Source organism: Malaclemys terrapin, chromosome 1, assembly GCF_027887155.1.
Source record: "Malaclemys terrapin pileata isolate rMalTer1 chromosome 1, rMalTer1.hap1, whole genome shotgun sequence".
In the NCBI taxonomy this organism is placed as follows: Eukaryota; Metazoa; Chordata; order Testudines; family Emydidae; genus Malaclemys; species Malaclemys terrapin.
The window spans coordinates 213,673,051-213,696,702 of NC_071505.1; the positions used below are offsets into that span (position 1 = coordinate 213,673,051).

General features: G+C 44.5%; 1 protein-coding gene across 2 annotated transcripts in view; it reads left to right on the forward strand.

The window, feature by feature from the left end:
• The first annotated feature begins 6,779 nt into the window (after window positions 1-6,779).
• Window positions 6,780-23,652, forward strand: part of RPS6KA3 (ribosomal protein S6 kinase A3) — a 128,720-nt gene continuing 111,847 nt past the window's right edge. For both annotated transcript variants that reach the window (XM_054006407.1, XM_054006417.1), the window contains exons 1-2: window positions 6,780-7,090; window positions 20,144-20,200. In XM_054006407.1, the coding sequence (XP_053862382.1) occupies window positions 7,019-7,090; window positions 20,144-20,200 (129 nt within the window). In that variant the 5' untranslated portion in view covers window positions 6,780-7,018. The remainder of the gene's footprint in view (window positions 7,091-20,143; window positions 20,201-23,652) is intronic.

The window sequence follows — 23,652 nt, forward strand, 5'->3', positions numbered from 1 at the left end:
TGGACAGCAGTAAGGATTGGTTCAACCATAGGCTGAGCAAGTGCAGAATGATGGTGGAATGTGCCTTTGGACATTTAAAAGCCCGCTGGCATAGTTTGCTTACTAGGTTAGACCTCAGTGAAAGCAATATCCCCATTGTTGTTGCTGCATGCTGTGTGCTCCATAATATCTGTGAAACAAAGGAAGAAAAGTATCAGGGGGTAGCCGTGTTAGTCTGGATCTGTAAAAAGCAACAGAGAGTCCTGTGGCACCTTTAAGACTAACAGATGTATTGGAGCATAAGCTTTCATGGGTGAATACCCATTTCGTCAGACACATGTGACGAAGAAAGGAAGAAAATTTCCGGCGGGGTGCGGGGTTGAGGCAAATCACCTGGCAGAAAATTTTGAGCAGCCAGACACCAGGGCAATAAGAAGAGCACATCGAGGTGCACTGCATCGCTGCGAGGCTTTGAAAACTAGTTTTGACCCAAAGTAATATGACGTTTATGTGTGTTGTTCCTTACCAAGCTGTCCCCTTCATTGCATGTATTCCCCTGTAAACTACATCCCTGCTAACCACAGTGTGCTGAATGAATAAGGAGCCTTTTCTCCTCAATCCGTGTATTTTTATTATGCTTACAAACACTGAGAGACAGCAAAGGAAAGTAAGATAACCTGGGGCAAAAGGGCTGATAAAACGGGGGGGAGGCAGGAGAGAAACAAGGACAGCTTGCTTACCGTTGCACCGCAATAACAATCAAAGGTGTGGGAATGGGCACTTTCTGGTCCTTATACTCTCCCCTGAAGTTGAGTGCAAGGGATACCCGACTTCCCCCAGCTTCTCTCTCCACCCTCTCCCCCTCCTCTCCCCCCCGCATCGTAGGACATCTGGGAGAGGAGGATGTGGAACTTGGCGACAATGGCAGCAGGTTCAGCATAGGCCGCAGAGGGACTCTAGCATCCAGTTGCCTTTCTTGAACCTCAATCAGTTGCCTTTCTTGAACCTCAATCAGATGCCTTGTTTGCTCCCTCATAATCCGCACCATCTCATCCTGCATGTCACGCTCGTGTTCCCTGCATGCTCTTTTGTCCTTGCAGTTATTGTGCAGGCTGTTGGACAGTGCAATCATCCATGTGCTGAGCTCCCATCTTGTCACTCTCGGAGACACGCATTAACTCATTGAACATGTCCTCCCGAGTCTTCTTTTTCCGCCTTCTAATCTGGGAAAGTCTCTGTCCCAGTGTGGAGGATGCGCCTACGGACAAGGTTTGTGCTGCAAAGAATACAAAGCATAAGGGTAGCATTGACAGTGTGGTGCAAGGTTAAATCTTTTCATAAAAGAAACACGCCTCAATGCACTTCCCTGTAAGCCACAACATAAGCAGAACCACTGGCTACTGCAAGAGTGGGTTTGCTGCTACAGCCACAGTGAGTAAGGTTACAAGGCACAGGTGAGAGGTCTTGTGTTGCAGCTTTTGTTAAGACATCTTTGGGATCAATGGTTCCAACCTCAGCACAGCCCCCCTTCACATAGCAACCTGGATGGTGCTTGAGGGCAGGCACCAGTGTAAAGCCCCGCAAATAGTTTGATTGTTACAAAAGCAGCACCGTGTTGGGGTGGAAGGGAGATGAACAGGAAGCATTGTCCCACTCCTTCATTAAATGCTGGTTGCAATACGGGGTGATCCCTTCCAACCACAACCAGGGCACATTTGAGAAAGCATGGTTTTGTGACCCAGAATTCATCAAACAGGGGTGGATTACTTATCAAATTGCTTGCAGTTTAAGGGCTAGCATTTAAAACTTTCCCCATTTCCCCTAGGTAACCATATGCGATATCACTTTCCTGAAGGTAACAGAGGCAGAAAGGGAGCAGATGCTGCAAGTGTCTGGGTACAGACCTGGTCCTTATGCTGCAATGCTGTGTGCCACAGTGATGTCAGAAGAGTTAATACTGGAGTGGCATGGGAAAGTGTCCTACTGTGGTGGACGAAATAAGGCAGCCCTTCCCAGAAACCTTCTACAAAGGATTGCAGAGTACCTCCAGGAGAATTTCCTAGAGAGCTCCATGGAGGATTCCCAGGCCATCCCCAGGCACATAAACAGTCTTTTTTGGAGAGCACCCTCTGTGTAGCTGGAGTGGCCGGGGGCTGTGGTCAGCAGCCCAAGGCCATGGTCAGGAGCAGAGACGTAGCTGGGAGCAGGGCCACAGTCGGGGCTGGGGCCAGAGCTGCAGCTGGGGCTGCGGCCAGGAGCAGGCTTGTAGTCAGGCCCAGGGCCAGGGAAGGAGCTAGAGACAGAGTGAGGCTGAGTGGCACTCCCACCTCCATGGGGGCTGGCCTGGGCCATGCTGCACCCCCCCAAAACATTCCTCCATGCCCTCCTCGGGGGGAGGGGGGTGTGCCCCACAGTTTGGGGACCACTGGTGTAGAGCAAATGTAGCTGTTTTTACCACAAGGACATGTAATCCACCAGTGCTACACCTCCACAGGTGTTTTTGCCATGCCATCCAACCTAGGGTTAATAAAAATAGCGGTGACTGCTGTATGCTAGCACTTTCATTTTGCTAGCAACAGTGCTGGACAAACTGTGCAGAGTCCAAGTGTAGCCAAGGGGCACTACAGATGGCAATGGACTTAACTTTGTTGTGAGAACCTTAACTCCACTTGTTGATCAAAAGACCTGACATCCAGGACAAATATTGACAGAAAAGCCTCAGTGCAGCTGAGTTGGTAAAAGCCTGTTGGTAAAAGCCTGCCAAAAGCTTATAATGCCAGTGGTAAGAGTATACAGATGCTTGCAGATTGTCTGTTTTCTAAACTTTTGGCATACTACACATCCCCAGATGGATATACTTTCTGTTACATATAATATTTAGGGTTAAAAATACAACATTAAGCTGGACAAGAAGAAAATCAGGAGATGAAAATACTTGGTTATGCTTAATTTAGTTGAGTTAATATTGCTGTGACAGCCTTAACTTTTTGCACGTCCTCATGTTGGGTATTTTAATTTTGGACATTTATGCTGTATTAGCCCTTCTCTCTGCATTTCCCCTCCTAGGCTAAAATAACAGTATTAATAAAAAGAACGAGGAGTACTTGTGGCATCTTAGAGACTAACAAATTTATTTGAGCATAAGCTTTCGTGGGCTAAAACCCACTTCATCGGATGCATGCATAGACTCATAGACTCATAGACTTTAAGGTCAGAAGGGACCATTATGATCACCTGGTCTGACCCCCTGCATGCTGCAGGCCATAAAACCGTCCCTACCCCTTCCCTGGACTCTGCTGTTGAAGTCCCCAATCCTGTTTTTAGTGACTTCAATCGGCAGAGACCCTCCTGCTAGAGATCCCTGCCCCATGCTGCGGAGGAAGGCGAAAAACCTCCAGAGGCTCAGCCAATCTGCCCTGGAGGAAAATTCCTTCCCGACCCCAAATGTGGCGATCAGTAAGACCCCGAGCATATAGGCAAGAGTCTCCAGCCCGACCCCGTTAGCCATTATACTATTTACCCACCATTGCTTGGCTTTCCTTGACTACTATGTTTTACCATTAAACCATTCCCTCCATAAACTTATCTAACTTTATCTTAAAACCAGACAGGTCCGTCGCCCCCACCGTTTCCCTCGGTAGGCCGTTCCAATATTTCACCCCTCTGACGGTCAGAAACCTTCGTCTAATTTCAAGTCTGAACTTCCCCACGGCCAGTTTGTATCCATTCGTTCTGGTATCCACGTTAGTACTAAGCTGGAATAATTCTTCTCCCTCCCTTGTATTAATCCCTCTAATATATTTAAAGATAGCAATCATATCCCCTCTCAGCCTTCGCTTTGTCAGACTAAACAACCCAAGCTCCTCTAGTCTCCTTTCGTACGACAGCTTTTCCATTCCTCTGATCATCCTAGTGGCCCTTCTCTGCACCCGTTCCAGTTTGAGTTCATCTTTTTTAAACATGGGAGACCAGAACTGCACACAGTACTCCAAATGAGGTCTCACCAGCGCCTTGTACAACGGAAGCAGGACCTCCTTATCCCTACTAGATATACCTCGCCTAATGCATCCCAAGACAGCATTGGCTTTTTTCACCGCCACGTCACATTGTCGACTCAGTCATCCTGCGGTCTACAAGAACCCCTAGGTCCTTCTCCTCTTCCGTAACTTCTAACCAATGCGTCCCCATCTTGTAACTAAAATTGTTATTAGTCATCCCCAAATGCATCACCTTACACTTTTCACTATTAAATTTCATCTTATTTCTGATACTCCAATTCACAAGCTCATTCAAGTCTCCCTGCAGGATATCCCTGTCCTCCTCCGAATTTACAACGCCTCCCACCTTCGTATCATCCGCAAATTTTATCAGCCCACTCCTGCAATCGGTTCCGAGGTCAGTTATAAATAGATTAAATAAAATGGGTCCCAAAACCGAACCTTGAGGCACTCCACTAGTAACCTCCCTCCAACCTGACAGTTCACCCTTTAATACAACCCGCTGCATTCTCCCCAGTAACCAATTCCTTATCCACTTCTGGATTTTCATATCGATCCCCATGTTTTTCAGTTTAACCAATAATTCCTCATGGGGTACAGTATCAAACGCTTTACTGAAATCCAGGTATATTAGGTCCACCGCATTTCCCTTATCTAATAAATCCGTTACTTTCTCAAAGAAGGAGATCAGATTCGTTTGGCACGATCTGCCCTTCGTAAAACCATGTTGTAATTTATGCAGTGGAAAATACAGTAGGAATATATATATACACTGAGGACATGAAAAAATGGGTATTGCCATGCTAACTATAACCAGAGTAATCAGTTAAGGTAAGCTATTCTCAGCAGGAGAAAAAAAAACTTTTGTAGTGATAATCAGGAAGGCCTATTTCCAACAGTTGACAAGAAGGTGTGAGTAACAGTAGGGGGGTGGGAATTAGCATGGGGAAATAGGTTTTATGTTGTGTAATGACCCATCCACTCACAGTCTTTATTCAAGACTAATTTAATGGTGTCCAGTTTGCAAATTAATTCCAATTCTGCAGTTTCTCATTGGAATCTGTTTTTGAAGTTTTTTTGTTGGAGAATTGCGACTTTTAGGTCTGTAACCGAGTGACCAGGGAGGTTGAAGTGTTCTCCGACTGGTTTTTGAATGTTATAATTCTTGATGTCTGATTTGTGTCCATTTATTCTTTTGCGTAGAGACTGTCCGATTTGGCCAATGTACATGGCAGAGGGGCATTGCTGGCACATGATGGCGTATATCACATTAGTAGATGTGCAGGTGAACGAGCCTCTGACAGTGTGGCTGATGTGATTAGGTCCTATGATGGTGTCCCCTGAATAGATACGTGGACAGAGTTGGCAACAGGCTTTGTTGCAAAGATAAAGGTTCCTGGGTTAGTGTTTTTGTTGTGTGGTGTGTGGTTGGTGGTGAGTATTTGCTTCTGGTTGGGGGGCTGTCTGTAAGCAAGGACTGGCCTGTCTCCCAAGATCTGGGAGAGTGAGGGATCATCCTTCAGGATAGGTTGTAGATCCTTGATGATGCGCTGGAGAGGTTTTAGTTGGGGGCTAAAGGTGACGGAGTGGCATTCTGTTACTTTCTTTGTTGGGTCTGTCCTGTAGTAGGTGACTTCTGGGTACTCTTCTGGCTCTGTCAATCTGTTTCTTCACTTCAGCAATTGTAAGAATGCTTGATAGAGATCTTGTAGGTGTTTGTCTCTGTCTGAGGGGTTGGAGCAAATGTGGTTGAGTCTTAGAGCTTGGTTGTACACAAGGGATCGTGTGGTATGGTCTGGATGAAAGCTGGAGGCATGTAGGTAAGTATAGCGGTCAGTAGGTTTCCAGTATAGGGTGGTGTTTATGTGACCATTGCTTATTAGCACTGTAGTGTCCAGGAAATGGATCTCTTGTGTGGACTGGTCCAGGCTGAGGTTGATGGTGGGATGGAAATTGTTGAAATCATGGCTTCTTTTCCATGGGTCCAGATGATGAAGATGTCATCAATGTAGCACAAGTAGAGTAGGGGCGTTAGGGGACGGGAGCCAAGGAAGCTTTGTTCTAAGTCAGCCATAAAAATGTTGGCATACTGTGAGGCCATGCGGGTACCCATAGCAGTGACTTGAAGGTATACATTGTCCTCAAATGTGAAATAGTTGTGGGTGAGGACAAAGCCCAAACACAAGGTTTGCCGAGACAATATGGGGGATACTGTTCCTGATAGCTTATAGTCCATCTTTGTGTGGAATGTTGGTGTAGAGGGCTTCTACATCCATAGGGGCCAGGATGGTGTTTTATATTAATCCCCCTGTGAGGCAGTGTTGTCTAGTGATCAAGGCTTTGAACTGTAACCCAGAAGACCTTCCTTCTAACCCTGGTTCTGCTGTACGACTTTAGTAAATTCATTTCACCTTTCTGTGCCTCAGTTTCCCCTTCAATCTAAATGCCCAGCTGCTTTGTTCTCAAAGCTTCTCATGGGCTCCCCCAATCAGTGGTGGTACTTAGCCCTCATGTGGTAGCCAGGACTGTTGGGGTTGTACAATGGGGAGCTGTGGCCCCCGATTCCCGTGGGTGAGGGCACCGAGTATTGCATGAAGCTAGGAATCGACCCTGAGGGCGCACTGGCCGCAACTCCCCTGCTGGGCTAGCGCCCCCCGCCACACAGCCCCCTGCACGCGCGGACCCGGCTCCCCCGCCCCCAGCTACCTGCGGCTGCCGCGGATTGGCTGGCTCGGCCCCGCCCCCAGTTGCTGACGTGCGCTGCCTCGGTTTGACGGGCAGGTATGGCCCGGGCGCCATGTTGCGAGCGGAAGCGGGGAGTGAGCGGCGCTGAGGCAGGGTAGCTCCGCCGGGCGGGAGGCTGAGAGGCGGCGGCAGCCAGAGCCGGGCAGGGCCCTCCGCTGGCCGGGGCGCCGCACCGCCACGCTCCCGCACTAGGGCTCCTCGCCCTGCCCGCGCCGGGGGCTGCCCTCGCCCTGGTCCCTCGCCCCGCGGGGGCGCTTGAAAGCGGAGCGCGGCGGCGGCGGAGCCGAGCCGGGACGATGCCGCTCGCGCAGCTGGCGGACCCCTGGCAGAAGATGGCTGTGGAGAGCGCGGCCGACAGCAGCACAGAGGTACGGGGTCCCGCCGGGGGCAGCGGGGCAGGGAGACCCCCCCCCTCCTCTCTCCGCGCTCCGGCAGCATGGGGAGGGGGCCCCAACTCTGCGGCCCGAGCCCACGTTCCCCCTGGGGGCGCCCTGCCCTTGAGAGGGGCCCCTGGTGGACAGCGAGCGCCGGGCGAGCCGAGGGGAAGGGGCTGTTCGCGCAGCGCCCCGCCCTGCACTCCTGCCCCCTTGGGGAAGGGGCTGTAAATAACCCCCCGGCCTGCAGGACTACGGGCCACCCCGGCTGGGACGTGCTGTCCCGTGAGCCCCGCGTGGCTCCCCCCACCAGGGTGGCTGTGTAATGATGGGGAGCGCGCTGGTCCCGGGGCTGGGCGAGCGAGGTGTCACGCACCCCCCAAGTTTATGGGAAACTTTCCCTTGTGGTGTGCGCGGGTCGCTCGGCCGCGGGGGCTGCGGCGTGGGGAGCCGCGAAGCTGGCTGGTGACAATAGGTCAGGCGAAGGCCGGAGGGTGTGGGAGCCGCACGGGACTTTCCTCTCTCCCAGCTGCTGCTGCTCGGAGCTGTGCCCTGGTGTCTCGCTCCCTCCCTAGCCCGAGTGAGTCTCGGCTGCGTGCCGCTTCCTTGTCTGTAGTGACCGACCCCCACGCAGGGGGATCGGCCGGGACCCCATCACTTCCGGGGGGGGCGGGGGGTGTTAGCCTGCACCCTCTAGGAGGAGAATAACCTGCTTCTGCGCTGCTGAACGACTTGACTGGTTTTGTTCCGTTCCGGTATCTGGTTACTGTCACCGCGAGTTCCCTCTTCCCGGAGTGGCCCAGCCTCCTCCAGACACGCTTCCCAGCCAGCGGACACAGAGTTGAGGGAAACTAGCTCCTAATAGGGCAACTCTTTATAGCCGCCTGACCCTGTGGCAGGCCAGGCAGGCGTATAAGAAGCCTGGCTTGACCTTACTTAATGTCTCTCTCCCACAACCTTTTTTTTTTCTCTCTCTCTCTCACTTCTTTGCTGTTGAAAAAGGACCCTCATCCCTCCCATCCCAAAACGTCTTTAAGCAGAACTGGGTTGTGCCTGCAGTTCTTGCTGTTTCGCAAGCATTTAGGATACCCTGGCTGCCTCATGTTGGTAACACTTGCTGTTTGGCCAGTTTTGGGGAACATCCATGCAATGCTGTTCAGTGTGGTTTCCTGCTGTTTGCAGTGCGGGGACAATAGGATGTTGGTGTGGTATGACATCAATGTCACAGTTCCGTATGCGTTTTTAGTTACTAGACTGAGTTGTTCCAAGTGCTGGTGAGGAGATTCAGATCCTTTTGTCGGGGTGGGGTGGTGAGGATGATTAATTAGAGTTGTAGTCACTTCTAGTCACTTCCAGTTTTCATTAAATAAAGAATTGTGTGCTAATGTGGTTTGGACACCAGGTAATAAAGGCTTGCAAAGTTATAATAATGCTGAGAAACTTGCCCCATTGCTTCCTGACTGTCTGCCACTTAAAAGGAGACTGCAGATTAATTTGACCTCCAGTGTAGCAGTTCTGATATCACAATCATTTAAAAATACCTACCATTCTTACAGTAGTTTTCTCACTGATCTTCATAGTGGTAGTTCTAGGTGAAATAATTTTGGAAAGGAATATAATTACTGAGAAGAGCAATTTAACACTTGTTCTAGGAGGACAAATATTTTTCCTTCCTGAGACTTATCCAGCATGACTGAATTTTTAACATAATGTGAACAGTATCCCTTTAATTTCCTCTTCATGCTATGTATATTCTTTGTAATTAGGAAACATAGCAGCTAAATGCTGTGAATACTGTATAAGGAAGCCACAATACTAAATTTAAAAGGTGTTGCGTTGATGCATGTGTGTTACTAAATATGTAAGTTTCCATTATTCACTTGATTTCTCATTCTTCAAAATACTGTGTTTGGAGACTTTTTAAAAAACAAACATTTCAGAATGTATTCAGTCACTTCATAAAGAAAAGTTACGCATGTAAACAAGGCTGTTCTGTGCTTACGTTATCATATGAGATTTAAGTTATGTAGAAACACTACAAAAAATTATAACTACACCTATCTGCAGGGTTTACGGTGTAAAGCCCAATCCTAACAATCCCATGCTGTGCTTCACATATGGGTATAATCCCAAATTATTTCAGGTTTACTTCTTAGATAGGACACAGATAATCATTGCTGCTTTGTTAGTGAATGTTCATACTGTACAGGTACCTCTGTGTTTTTTGGTTTATTTTAGTAAACATTTGTTTTGGAACAGACTTAATATTCTAAGTTACTACAGTAGAACCTCAGCGTTACAAACGGTTTGGGAATGGAGGTTGTTCGTAACTCTGAACAAAGCGTTATGGTTCTTTCAAAGGTTTACAAGTGAACATTGACTTAATACAGCTTTGAAACTTTACTATGCAGAACAAAAATGCTGCTTTTAACCATCTTAATTTAAATGTAACAAAGCACAGAAACAGTGTTCGTACCTTGTCAAATCTTTTTTAAACTTTCCCTTTTTTTTTTATTAGTTTACGTTTAACACAGTACAGTACTGTATTTGTTTTTCTGTTGTTGTTTTTTTGTCTCTGCTGCTGCCTGATTGCATACTTCCGGTTTCAAATGAAGTGTGTGGTTGACTGGTCAGTTCATAATTCTGGTGGCAGTAACTCTGAGGTTCTACTGTATGTAGAAAAAATATGAATATTTGATTATTGAATTTATACATAGAATTGTTAAAAAGAACCTAAGTGATGTAGGTGCCCAAAGCCTGTCAAAATTCATTGGAAGTTAGGTGTCCAACTTCCATAAACTCCTTTGGCTGGATCGCAAAAGAAGAAAATAGATTTGAATATAAAGGTTGTTTGCCTGAAAGCTGTCTCTTTAAAAATAGTCAGGTTTTAGATCAAGTACCTAAACAAATGGCTTAAATACTTAACTATATATTTAATTTACACGAGTTAGCCTTATTAGCAGCACTGCAATCTCTTGACTACAGTCAGATCCATGTGGGAGGTCTCTTGTCTTCATGGAGTCCTTTTAGGACTTCTTCTCCATAGCTATATGTTGGCTGTCCTCTGCAGCTTTTGTAAATCATGTACATTTACTATGTTTGCCATAGATATTCACTAAGGACTTGTTCACACTGTGATTCTGCAGTGCAGACCATGAAGGTCGTAACTGCAGAGCGCCCCAAAGTGTTACCATGTAACAGCCCCAGGTGGATGCAGCTGGTGCGAACTGAAAGGTATATAGTTTGCATTAACATAGTCCTCTTTCAAACAGTTATATCGCAACATTTTGTGTTCTGCGGTTTGCACATCCGTACTCTGCACTGTGAGGCAGTATAGACATAGCCTTACTACTTAATGCAGCCCGAAGGAAATCATAAGTTGTTATAGCAAACCTTATTTTTACCTCAAGTTATACCAATGTTGGGGTTGATAGGTATTTTTTCTGTGAGGGAAATGAAGTGCCAAGCAAACTGATAAAAACATAAATCCATACAATTATTAAAGTTGAACAAGAGGGCATTTGATTCACTGTATGTTTCTATAGTACCCCAAAAAACAGAGAACTCCTGAATGAGCTCTCAGGACATTATTGTAATGTAAAGCATTTTGGAGTAGTTTGTGTTAATGATGATACATAAAAGAAAGTTATTATATATAGTGCTTGAGGGAATATCCAAAGTGTAAATCAAGCTCTGTTAAAGCCAGTGGAACTATACTGCTTTACATCAGCTTAGGTTCTTGCCCTGCTTCCTTAACCAGCATCTATGTCCCATGCTGAGTATATACTATATGTTATGTAACCATGCACAAGACATGTTGGCCAAGAGTTTCAAATATTGGAGTCTTAATGTTAGGCTCCTAAATTTATATTTAAGCACCTGAACAAGCAGCCTGGTTTTTCAAAAGTGTTGCACTCCCATTAACATTAGTCAATGGGCAGTGTCTAAATATGGGTTTGGGAGCCTAACTTTCAGCACTTAGTTTTGAAAGTCTTGCCCATCACAAATAGAGATTGTTTAAAAGCAAGATATTTTATACTCATTCTTTCACTTACGTGCTGAATCCATGATTATCTTGTTCTTGTGGCAGTCAGTGGGACATAACTACTACTTAAATGACTGGGACGAAGAGGAATGTCAGTGAGTGATGTTGATGCATAAAAGCATATCTAATAAGGTGCAGCATGGATGCTTATGACCCCATTCTTGCTAATACTTACACACATGCATAACTTTTAAGTACATGAGTAGTCGAGTCAAAGTTAAGTGAATGCGTAAATGTTGGCAAGATCGCATCCGTTCTTTGCCACCTGCAGTCATAATGTTCCAGTTGTGATTACTTCTGTACTTGTTTTGTATATCAACCCTTAGAATATGACATACTTCTGGGGAATAAGCCACAAGAACAAATATCACATTTGCAACAATCCTTTACATAATAAAAACAGGGAAAGAAGTACTGAAAACATAAGCAGGATTGTCTAAACAGAATGTATCAATGGATATTGAAAGTTACTCAACTCTTTACCACTACTGCATTGTACTGAAGAATTTCATCACAAAATGTCCTCTAAATAGTTCTTTATCACTTTTTCTAAAGTATTTATCTATTCTAATGCAATATTTCTTAGAGTTTGCTTACTTTTGTAAGTTTATGACAAATGAAACTTTTTAGTGTAGTTTTATTATAATAAAGCATTCTCATCTGATGCTTGTCCATAATATATAATACACCTTGTATTTCAAAGACTACTGTACAGGAGAGGCTCATGGATTTTCATGATTACATCAGTAAAAGGGATGTCCTATCCATGTGAATATGACACATACAAAACCTGCCATCCTTGTAGTACTTACTGCCAGTGATTTCATATTGGTAGCTCTAAACTTGTGAATGTTTTGCTGCCCTAGGGCGCAAGTAACATTTCTCACCACAACTACATACCTAGGAGACTAGAACTGGGAGTCCATGTGGGAGTGAAAGGCAGATTGAATGGGGAACTGGGACTGGCCGGAAAAGGAGACTGGAACTGACTAAATGAGAAAGGGAATGGGTTGAGGAGCTTTGGGTGGTGAAGAGACAGGAGGGGGACAGAAACTGGTGAGAAGGGCTTGGGGGGGAAATAGGCAAAAGAATCTCTACCCACTATAGAACACTTCTCTCCAGAGCCCGGAATGGGACCCAAGACTCCTGAGTCTCACCATTCCCTCTACTGTCAGCAATTGTGTGAAGCCCACTGGCTTCCCTGCCACCACACCCACCACACTGGATTGCATTTCTTAGTTCTTGTTTCAGTGTCCCTTTCAGAGATTAAAAATTATAGTCCTGAGATTTGCTATATCCCTGTACTAGTGACAAAATTACAATGTTCAACTGAGGAGTTAGTGACATACTTGCATACTATGTAAAACTACAAACAATATACACTTCTACGCCGATACAACACGACCCGATATAACACAAATTCGGATATAACGCGGTAAAGCAGCACTCCGGGGGGCCGGGCTGCGCACTCCGGCGGATCAAACCAAGTTTGATATAACGCAGTTTCACCTATAACACAGTGAGATTTTTTGGCTCCCGAGGACAGCGTTATATCGAGGTAGAGGTGTACCACTGAGAGTCTCTGCTTTCCAATAGTGTGCAGCATTATATTTTGTTCTTAGTGGACTATAAAGCTAGGTTATTCCGATTATTATCTCATATGGGCTAGAATGAATACATAGCTTTCCTAACAGTAGCTCTAGCAACAATATCAATTACTGATATAATAAAAAGGATTGTTTCGTTCTGCTGTTCCAGCTGCAATAGAATGTACAGGGACAACAGTAGAGGTGCAATCCTCCCTTGCCAAGAATCTTACTTAGTAGCTTTTAAACGTGAAAAGTCTAAATATGCCACAGGCACCTAAAATGTCTCTTGAATAAAGATTTTATGAAGGATAATTCTTCCTGTCCTCCAAGCAAAGGATGAAAACCCTATGCCATTGAAACAAAAATATAGACACCAGTATTGAAGGTTAGCACATCAACGTGAATTCTCTGTTCATAAGGCTTTCAGCATCCCAATATTCCATAGATTCCAAGACCAGAGAGGACCAATGTGATCACATAGTCTGTCTTCCTGTATAACACAAGCCCTAGAACTTCCCCCAGAATAATTCCTAGGGTATATCTTTAAGAAAAACATCCAATTTTGATTTAAAAATTATCAGTGATGGGGAAGTTGTTCCAGTGGTTAGTTACCCTCACTGTTAAATCTATCCCTTATTTCCGATCTGAAGTTGTCTACCTTCAGCTTCTAGCCATTGGATTGTTAAACCTTTCTCTGTTGGACTGAAGAGCTCATTATTACATATTTATTTCTCCTGTGTATGTACTTGTAGACTAAAACACCGAGGAGTCCTTGTGGCACCTTAGAGACTAACAAATTTATTTGGGCATAAGCTTTCGTGGGCTAAAACCCACTTCATCAGAAGCATGGTGTGGAAAATACATTAGGCAGGTATAAATACACAGCACATTAAAAGATGGGAGTTGCCTTACCAAGTAGGGGTCAGTGTTAACGAGCCAATGTAATTTAGGTTGAAGTGGCCGATTCTCAACAGTTGACAAGAAGGGGTGAATACCAAGGGAGGGAAAAATCACTTTTATAGTGCTAATGAGGCCAATGCAATCAAATTGGCCTATTTCAAACAGTTGACAAAGAAGGTTTGAGTATCAGCAGAGGGAAATTACCTTTTGTAGAGACCCATCCACTTCCAGTCTTTATTCAGGCCTAATTTGATAGTGTCCAGTTTGCAAATTAATTCCAGTTCTGCAATTTCTCGTCTGAGTCTGTTTTTGAATTTTGTTGTTGTTGAAGAATTGCCACTTTTAAGTCTGTTATTGAGTATCCAGGGAGATTGAAGTGTTCTCCTACTGGTTTTTGAATGTTATAATTTTTGATGTCTGATTTGTGTCCATTTATTCTTTTGCGTAGAGACTTTTCAATTTGGCCAGTGTATATGGCAGAGGGGTATTGCTGGCACATGATGGCATGTACACCTCTACCCTGATATAACGCTGTCCTTGGGAGCCAAAAAATCTTACCGCGTTATAGGTGGAACTGCATTACATCGAACTTGCTTTGATCCACCAGAACACGCAGGCCCCCCCCCCCCCCCCCCCCGGAGCGCTGCTTTACCACGTTATATCCAAATTCATGTTATATCGGGGTAGAAGTGTATCACATTGGTAGATGTGCAGGTGAATGAGCCCCTGATGGTGTGGCTGATGTGGTTAGGTCCTATGATTTTGTCCCTTGAATAGATATGCGGACAGAGTTGGCAACAGGGTTTGTTGCAGGGATTGGTTCCTGGGTTAGTGTTTTTGTTGTGTGGTGTGTAGTTGCTGGTGAGTATTTGCTTCAGGTTGGGGGGGCTGTCTGTAAGCGAGGACTGGCCTGTCTCCCAAGGTCTGTGAGAGTGAGGGATCATCCTTCAGGATAGGTTGTAGATCCTTGATCATGCGCTGGAGAGGTTTTAGTTGGGGGCTATAGGTGACGGCTAGGGACGTTCTGTTACTTTCTTTGTTGAGCCTGTCCTGTAATAGGTGACTTCTGGGTACCCTTCTGGCTCTGTCGATCTGTTTCTTCACTTCACCAGGTGGGTATTGTAGTTAGACTGTAATCAAGTCACTCCTTAATCTCTTCTTTAAGCTCAATAGATTGAGCTCCTTTAGTCGATCACTATAAGGCATGTTTTCTAATCTTTTAATCATTCTCATGGTTCTTCTGTGAACACTATCCAGTTTATCAGCATCCTTCTCAAATTATGGCTACAGAACTGGACACAGTATTCCAGCAGCAATCGCACCAGTACCAAATACAGAGATGAAATAACCTCTCTGCTCCTACTCAAGATTTCCCTATTTGTGGATCCCAGGATCACATTAGCTCTTTTGGCCACAGTGTCGCACTGAGAGCTCATGTTCAGCTAATTATTCACTCTCCTCTGCCCTACAATTCTTTTCCAGAGTCACTGCTTCCCAGGGTAGTGTCCCCCATCACATACGTATGGCTACATTCTTTGTTCCTAGTCATATTAAATCACATATTGCTTGTGTGCATCCATCTTACCAGGTGATCCAAATCACTCTGACTTAGTGACCTGTCCTCTTCATTATTTACCTTTTCCCCCAATTTTTGTGTCATCTGCAAGTTTTATCAGTGATGTTATATTTTCTCCCAGGTAACTGATAAAAATGTTTAATAGCACAGGGCCAAGAACCAACCTCTGCCGGACCCCACTAGAAACACTCACTCAGTGATGACACTCTGGTTACTGTTACATTTTTAGGCCAGGTAGCCAGCTTTTAGTCCCTTTAATGTGAGCCATGATAATTTGATATTGTTCTAGTTTTTTAAATCAAAATAAAGTAATAAAAAGACCATGCATTTCAGTCATTCTGTATCCTAGCGGGTCAGCAAGGAGACAAACCTCTTCTTTGACCTATGTTCTCTTTCTCTAGACGCTTGCACCAGATAGGCTTTGTAGAAACTGCAAACAAAGGTACAATATTTCCTATCAAGCCTGGTGTGAGGGATGAGCCTTACCTAGAAGTTCTTATTAACAAAAAAGCAATATGGTAATCCCTGCCCCTGTGCCTAAACATTTTTCTCTCTAGGTCAAACCTGTCTCTTGGCATCTTAATCTAGGCTGGCACCATATACCGTGGGATGCTCGTGCGCTGGCCAGGGAATGGAAGGAGGGAGAACATAGTTTAAAGGAATGAATTAGCAAGTGACTATAATTATAATGAGGACATGACTAAAAGAGCCCCCCACTCACCTTGATTTTTAGGAGCTCTCCCTCTCAAGAACTGTAAATGATCAGCTTTTCAAAATCCATGCAATGGCCTGATCTTTTATTCCTCACCCTTCTTCAGCTCTTCTGAGACACGCTATTTTGATTTCTTGGAGAAGAGAGCATCACCAAAAAACTTTAAAAACCATGCTTGCCTCCTAGCACTTAATACTTCACCTCTTCATACAAACAGTAAAAACCTCAGCAAAGAATGTCATTGAGGTTTAAACAGCTATTTAAACATGTCAATTTTTGCAGTATATGGGAAGCAGACAGTCTCAGCAGTTTGTCCACAGAGGTTAATCAAATAATTGTGAAGATGCTCATTTCCAATGTTGGATACCCACCGTTGTAAGCCCTGTGCTTTGTCAGTTTACTTACTGCTGTTAATGTTTTTAAAAGCTTTACAATTGTGTGTGTGTGTGTGTGTGTGTGTGTGCTACTTTGCAATAATATGGTCCATAGAGACAACAACAAAAAACCCACAATTATTCAAACTACCTTTAAGTTTCTATTTTCTAATAGATTATTGAATTGGGACAAAATACAACATGGTTTTACAAAAGGTAGATCATGCCAAACCAACCTGATCTCCTTCTTTGAGAAGGTAACAGATTTTTTTAGACAAAGAAAACGCAGTGGATCTAATTTACTTCGATTTCAGCAATGCATTTGATATGGTTCCACATGGGGAATTATTAGCTAAATTGGAAAAGATGGGGATCCATATGAAAATTGAAAGGTGGACAAGGAACTGGTTAAAGGGGAGACTATGACGGGTTGTACTGAAAGGTGAACTGTGAGGCTGGAGGGAGGTTACTAGTGGAGTTCCTCAGGGATCGGTTTTGGGACCAATCTTATTTAATCTTTTTATTACTGACCTTGACACACAAAGTGGGAATGTGCTAATAAAGTTTGCAGATGACATGAAGCTGGGAGGTATTGCCAATACAGAGAAGGACCGGGATATCATACATGAAGATCTGGATGACCTTGTAAACTGGAGTAATAGTAATAGGATGAAATTTAATGGTGAAAAGTGCAAGGTTATGCATTTAGGGATTAACAACAAGAATTTTTGTTATAAGCTGGGGACGCACCAGTTGGAAGTAACAGAGGATGAGAAGGACCTCGGAGCATTGGTTGATCACAGAATGACTATGAGCTTCCAATGTGATATGGCTGTGAAAAAAGCTAATGGGGGTCTTGGGGTGCATCAGGTGAGGTATTTCCTGTAGAGATGAGGTGTTAGTACTGTTATACAAGGCTCTAGCGAGACCTCATCTGGAATACTGTGTGCAGTTCTGGTCTCCCATGTTTAAGAAGGATGAATTCAAACTGGAACAGGTACAGAGAAGGGCTACTAGGATGATCCAAGGAATGGAAAACCTGTCTTATGAAAGGAGACTCAAAAAGCTTGGCTTGTTTGGCCTAACCAAAAGAAGGCTGAGGGGAGATACGATTGTTCTCTCTAAATATATCAGAGGAATAAATACCAGGGAGGGAGAGGAATTATTTAAGCTCAGTACCAGTGTGGACACAAGAACAAATGGATATAAACTGGCCATCAGGAAGTTTAGACTTGTAATTAGACAAAGGGTTCTAACCATCAGAGGAGTGAAGTTCTGGAACAGCTTTCCAAGGGGAGAAGTGGGGGCAAAAGACATATCTGGCTTCAAGACTAAACTTGATAAGTTTATGGAGGGGATGGTACGATGGGATAGCCTAATTTTGGAAATTCATTGGTCTTTGACTGTTAGCAGTAAATATGCCCAATGGCCTGTGATGGGATGTTAGATGGTGTGGGATCTGAGTTACTACAGAGAATTCTTTCCTGGTGTCTGGCTGGTGAGTCTTGCCCACATGCTCAGGGTTTAGCTGATAGCCATATTTGGGGTCGGGAAGGAATTTTCCTCCAGGGCAGATTGGCAGAGGCCCTGGGGGGTTTTCGCCCTCTTCTGCAGTGTGGGGCATGGGTCGCTTGCTGGAGGATTCTCTGCACCTTGAAGTCTTTAAGCCACGATTTGAGGACTTCAATAGCACAGACGTAGGTTAGGGGTTTGATACAGGAGTGGGTGGGTGAGAGTCTGTGGCCTGCGTTATGCAGGTCAGACTAGACTATCATAATGGTCCCTTCTTACCTTAAAGTCTATGATTCTATGACTTGTAAATAATTATCAAGCAGTGTGATCAAATGAATATTTATTTAACAGCAGAGTATCTCAGATAATTTACCCAATATCATCTTGGTCAGATAATTGCTTAACATAACTGGAAAAGGGCTCCTAGGAAACAACAAATGCACTGATGTTCTCTGAATACATTGATGAAATCTATGGGTATCTATCAAGTCTGATGCACCTATTTCATAGAATCCACACAGCTTCATGTTTTGACATTCCACATCCTTGCTGAGAATGGCATAAATCCAACCTATTGTGTCTGTCTTTGAACCAAAGTCATGTAGTGGGAAACTTAAGAGAATTGAGGGTCACCTGAGACTCAGACCCGTTATGTCTGGTATAATCAAATACTAGAATCCAGAAGGGAAACTTCATAAGAGGCAGTTTGTCCTCACAACAGACATTCCATCCAGGGAAATGCTTGAAACAACTTGCTAGTTGAAGGAACATAAGATTGGGCAGCCCAAGGGGGTCAGACCAAAGGTCCATTCAGCCCAATATCTTATCTTCCAACAGTGGCCATGAGGTTCAGAGGGAATGAACAAAACAGGTAATCATCAAGTGATCCATCCGCTGTCGCCCATTCCTAGCTTCTGGCAAACAGAGGCTAGGGACACCATTGCTGCCCATCCTGGCTAATAGCCATTGATGGACCTATCCTGCATGAATTTATCTAGTTCTTTTTTGAACCCTGTTATAGTCTTGGCCTTCTGTTATAGCCTTGGCCTTCACAATATCCTTTGGCAAGGAGTTCCACAAATTGACACTGCATTGTGTGAAGAAATACTTCGTTTTGTTTATTTTAAACCCGCTGCTTATTAATTTCGTTTGGTGACCCCTAGTTCTTGTGTTATGAATAAAGGACTATATCTAATAGCCAGAAAAAGTTCTAGACAAATAAGGCAAAGGATCCATCAGTAAGGTTGAGCATCATAATCCTAATGGTAAACTTAGCCATGAAAAAGAGAACAGTGAGAACTGGAATTTCTAGTAGATGGCAGTCGGTGGATCCTGCTTGATAGCTTATATCTTCAGCCTTTGAGTGGCATAGATGTCTATCAAAGTTTGAAGCATTTCTCTAGCCCAGCTGTCATTTTCCCTTTTCATAACATCCTGGCAGCTGTGTGGCATTGGGGAAAGGAAGGAGATCTCTGCCACTTCATTCTTCACCTGTATTATTATTATTATTATTATTATTATTATTTTTTGCAGGGGGTATGTTAGTTATCACACTTTAACTCCAATACCTGGTTCTGCTTTGGGCTTTCTCCAGCAGCATAAAATAACATGTTTTTGATGGTTTTGCAGCTGGTCAAAGAGTTCTGAACAACAGAATCATTTTTAGTTTCAATCTATTGCTGCTTCATAAGTAACAGAGACACTAGAGCTGTCTGTCTACAAGAGAACTGAAAATAATGAATCAACCCCTTTCTAACTACGTCCAGTGACCAAGATGAGCAGCAGTATAATGAGAACTATGTTGCACTTAATATAAAGAGAGGAGATAAATTGGTTGCGTATGCTCTTGAAAGTGTGAAGTGTTAATAAGTAGGGCCATGACCTTCAAGCCTGACCATCATTGTCCCATTAAAAAAAAAATGAATTTATCCATTCCTGCTTATGGCTTTTTATTACTACAATCTAAACTGCAACAATAATTTGTTGTTTTATGGAATTTTTGACCGTGATGATAATGGTTTGGTACATGTCGTTGGTCTTGGGGAAAAAGAGTTATATTTCTGTTGAATAACTCCCATTGTGGGACTCATTTGGACTAGTGGTATACTATATGGGGATTGAAGTTTGGATGTTGCTCTGTGCTGTCCACAATATGCTTACCTTTTGGAAGGGGATCATCTTGTATCACACAATTGAACTTTTCTGGGTTTTAGAGACAAACGTGCTCATAATGCTGTAGTGATGGGAGTCATGTAAGCACCCAAAGAAATGTTTTTCTACTTTTTAACTGAATTCAACCGGTTTAGTAACTTACTGTCTATTTGCTATGTTTATTGTAGAATGGGCAGCAAATTATGGATGAACCTATGGGAGAAGAAGAGATTAATCAGCAAACTGTAAGTAAAAGATTTCAAACATAAGCATGTATAGCTTTATTTTGTGGTACATTGTTATAGGTCACTCAAAGACTAATAGCTGGCTATAACTCTCATAGTGTAAGCCCTGTGTTCATTAGACCTAAATTGTTTATCATGGATCTATATTTTTGAGGAAAAGCTCTCTTCCTTGCTGACCCACTGGTTCAGTACAGTATCCCTTGTGTTTATTTCAGTACTAAATTCAGCTTGTTGTACAGTGCTCACAATATTTTTAGTGTGATGCATGTTTCTCTATGGAAGGCACAAAGCTGTATCTTGTAAAAGTCAGGGGAAAACCAGTTGCTCTGACAACTGGGAAGGGCACAGAGGTGGCATTTGGTACTAGGTGGCTTTTGGTAATAGGGAAGGGATGCATTTCTTTCCCCCCCCCCCTTTTGGACAGAGGAAAAGGTGACGTTGACTTTAGAAAGGGAGATAGAATACAGGAATTCACCCGTCACCCCAGAAATTCTGAAAACTATCCACCATACAGCACTCATTATACCCAGTGTCAGTGAATAAAGCACAACAGCTGTTTTCTGCTAAAATGATTATCAGTGCAGTAGTTAAGAATGTTGATGGTGTCAGTAAGTTGCAGAGATGGACATTGAGCTAGTAGGCGCTCTGCAGATTACAGCGTCAGCTAATATCCAGATTGTGAACAAAAAATTCAAGTGATGGTCTGCACAAATTCCACTGATGTACATGTGCATGTGAGATCAGATTATTTTTGGCTAGAAGTGACCATCAGGCCTTGTTTGCATTCAAGTGCCTTTGCAGCCCCACCTGGGGGCATAAAAGATAGAGCAGGCCCAGCCACCTCTCAGTTCTTACTGCCTTGGCTGTGAGATCAAACCATTGGCCGTGTTCCCTTACCTTGTGCACCATGCAATTAGGTTATCTTGGTTATTAGTTGTATTGGTATTAGTTAACATAATTAAGTTTCTTTTTGCCCATTGGCCTGTACAACTTTATTTATTTATTTAGCATATTTAGACAATAAGTTTCTGTTAGCCTAGCCACCCTCTTCCTCCGTCATTCAGGGGCACTGGGATCATGGCAGAAGCCAAGAAACCAGGATTTAAGATATCTCTCATGTGACATTTCCTTACCCATCAAAAATTGTCACTCTTAGTGCCTGATATGTTGTGGGGAAGGACACATTATTGGATGTTTTGTGTGGTGGTCTTTCTCCAAGCCCACCCAGAGAACAAGGGCAATGAGGCTGAAACTTTTCCTGCTGGAGAAATCAATGCAAGCTGCAAAGTAATGGAGATCTTTGGAGAGCCTCAACATGCAAGCTAGTTGATCTATCTATGACCTGGTGAGCTGTGACACCCCCGAGCTTCTGGACCGCTTCGTCTCGGAGGCCTCATTCATTTACCACTATGTCAGTATTAACATTTGTTAAAGGGAGAAAGGAGCACTGCTCCAAAGGCATGCTTATACTTAAATGCCATGGAAGGGAACCTAGCAAGAGGCAGAAGAATCAACTTGACTTGTGCAAACTCAGTGAAAGGTCTTAAGATTGAGAAGCCCCATACATATACTCTGTTACTGACCTTTACAGTAGCTCACTCAGTACTCTCTTCATCTAAGGACAGTGCTGCCCATGATATCAGCCCCTCAGCACCAACCCCAGCACCAGTGACTTGGTACCTGGTGCCTTTGCACCAACTGCATTCTCAGCATTAACTAACCTTGGTACTAACTAGCTTTATGGTACAGTAACTCCTCACTTAAAGTCATCCCGGTTAATGTTGTTTTGTTCCTGATCAATTAGAGAACATGCTTGTTTAAAGTTGCGCAGTTCTCCCTTATAACGTTGTTTGGCAGTCCCCTACTTTGTCCACTGCTTGCAGAAAGAGCAGCCTGTTGGAGCTAGCTGGTGGGGGCTTGGAACCAGGGTGGACTGGGAGCCCCCCTATCAGCTCCCCGTTCCCCTACGTTCCCTGTGCGGCAGCTGCCCAGCAGGCTAGCAATTGCCTGGAAGTTTAGCTGTCCCTCCCCCCACTGCTGTGAGCTGCTCCAGGGAGCTTCCTGCTTGCTGTGCAAGGGGGGGGGCGGGGAAGAGAGGTGCTAATGTCAGTGTCCCCCTGCACCCCGGCCCCTGCACCCCATCTCCACAGAGCAGGGGGACGGGACAGAACAGGGCTCAGGATGGAGGGAGCTTGCTGGCAGCAGCTGCTGTCTCAACTTACTGATCTAATTAAAAAGGCAATGTACTTAGAGTGGGGTCAGCGTACTTAAAGGGGCAACGCGTGTGTCTCTCTCACACAAGGTGTGTGTCTCTGTCTCTCTCTGCCATGCTGTTTCCCCTCCCTCCATTCGTGCTGCCTTGTAGAGTGTGAGGCTACATTAACAACAACGTGTTAACCCTTGAGGGTTCAGCTGAGTGCTAGTTCATCATTTATCAGTAAAGCATTCCCTGGAAAATATTCCACCCTCTGACTTCACCATCTCAGCCAAGCTTCACAATCATCATTGCTGTGTACACTATTAAATTGTTTAAAACTTATACTGTGTGTGTGTGTGTGTGTGTGTGTGTGTGTGTGTGTGTGTATACACACACGTTATAAGGGAGAATTTCACCAGAGAAAAGACTTTAGTCTTTTGGCAAAAAAAAATTTCCTGGAACCTAACCCTCCCCCCCCCCCCCCCCCCCCCCCCCCCCCATTTACATTAATGCTTATGGGGAAATTGGATTTGCTTAACATCGTTTCGCTTAAAGTAACATTTTTTCAGGAACATAACTGCAATGATAAGCAAGGAGTTACTGTACCCAATGCATTGGTACTGACCACCTTGACACCAAAACAATATGCAGTACTGGGTGACCTCTCAGTAGGCCTGGGCCTGACATCCCTTCTACTGGAGAGAGTTAAATAAGTCAATACTACGGGTTTGTTTACACTACCCGCCGGATCGGCGGGTAGCGATCGATCTATCGGGGATCGATTTATCGCGTGTAGTGTAGACGTGATAAATCGATCCCTGATCGCTCTCCTGTCTACTGCTAAACTCCAGCTCGGCGAAAGGCGGAAGCAAAGTTGATGGGGGAGCTGCAGCTGTCGGTCCCGCGCTGCGAGGACGCAAAGTGAGTAATTCTAAGTCGATTGAAGATACGTCGACTTCAGCTATGCTATTCTCGTAGCTGAAGTTGCGTATCTTAGGGTACGTCTATACTTACCTCCGGGTCCGGCAGTAAGCAATCGATCTTCTGGGATCGATCCCGGAAGTGCTCGCCGTTGACGCTGGTACTCCTGTTCAGCGAGAGGAGTACGTGGAGTCGATGGGGGAGCCTGCCTGCCGCATGTGGACCCGCGGTAAGTTCGAACTAAGGTACTTTGACTTCAGCTACATGAATAACATAGCTAAAGTTGCGTATCTGAGTTTGAAGTGGGGGGTTAGTGTGGACCAGCCCTTAGATC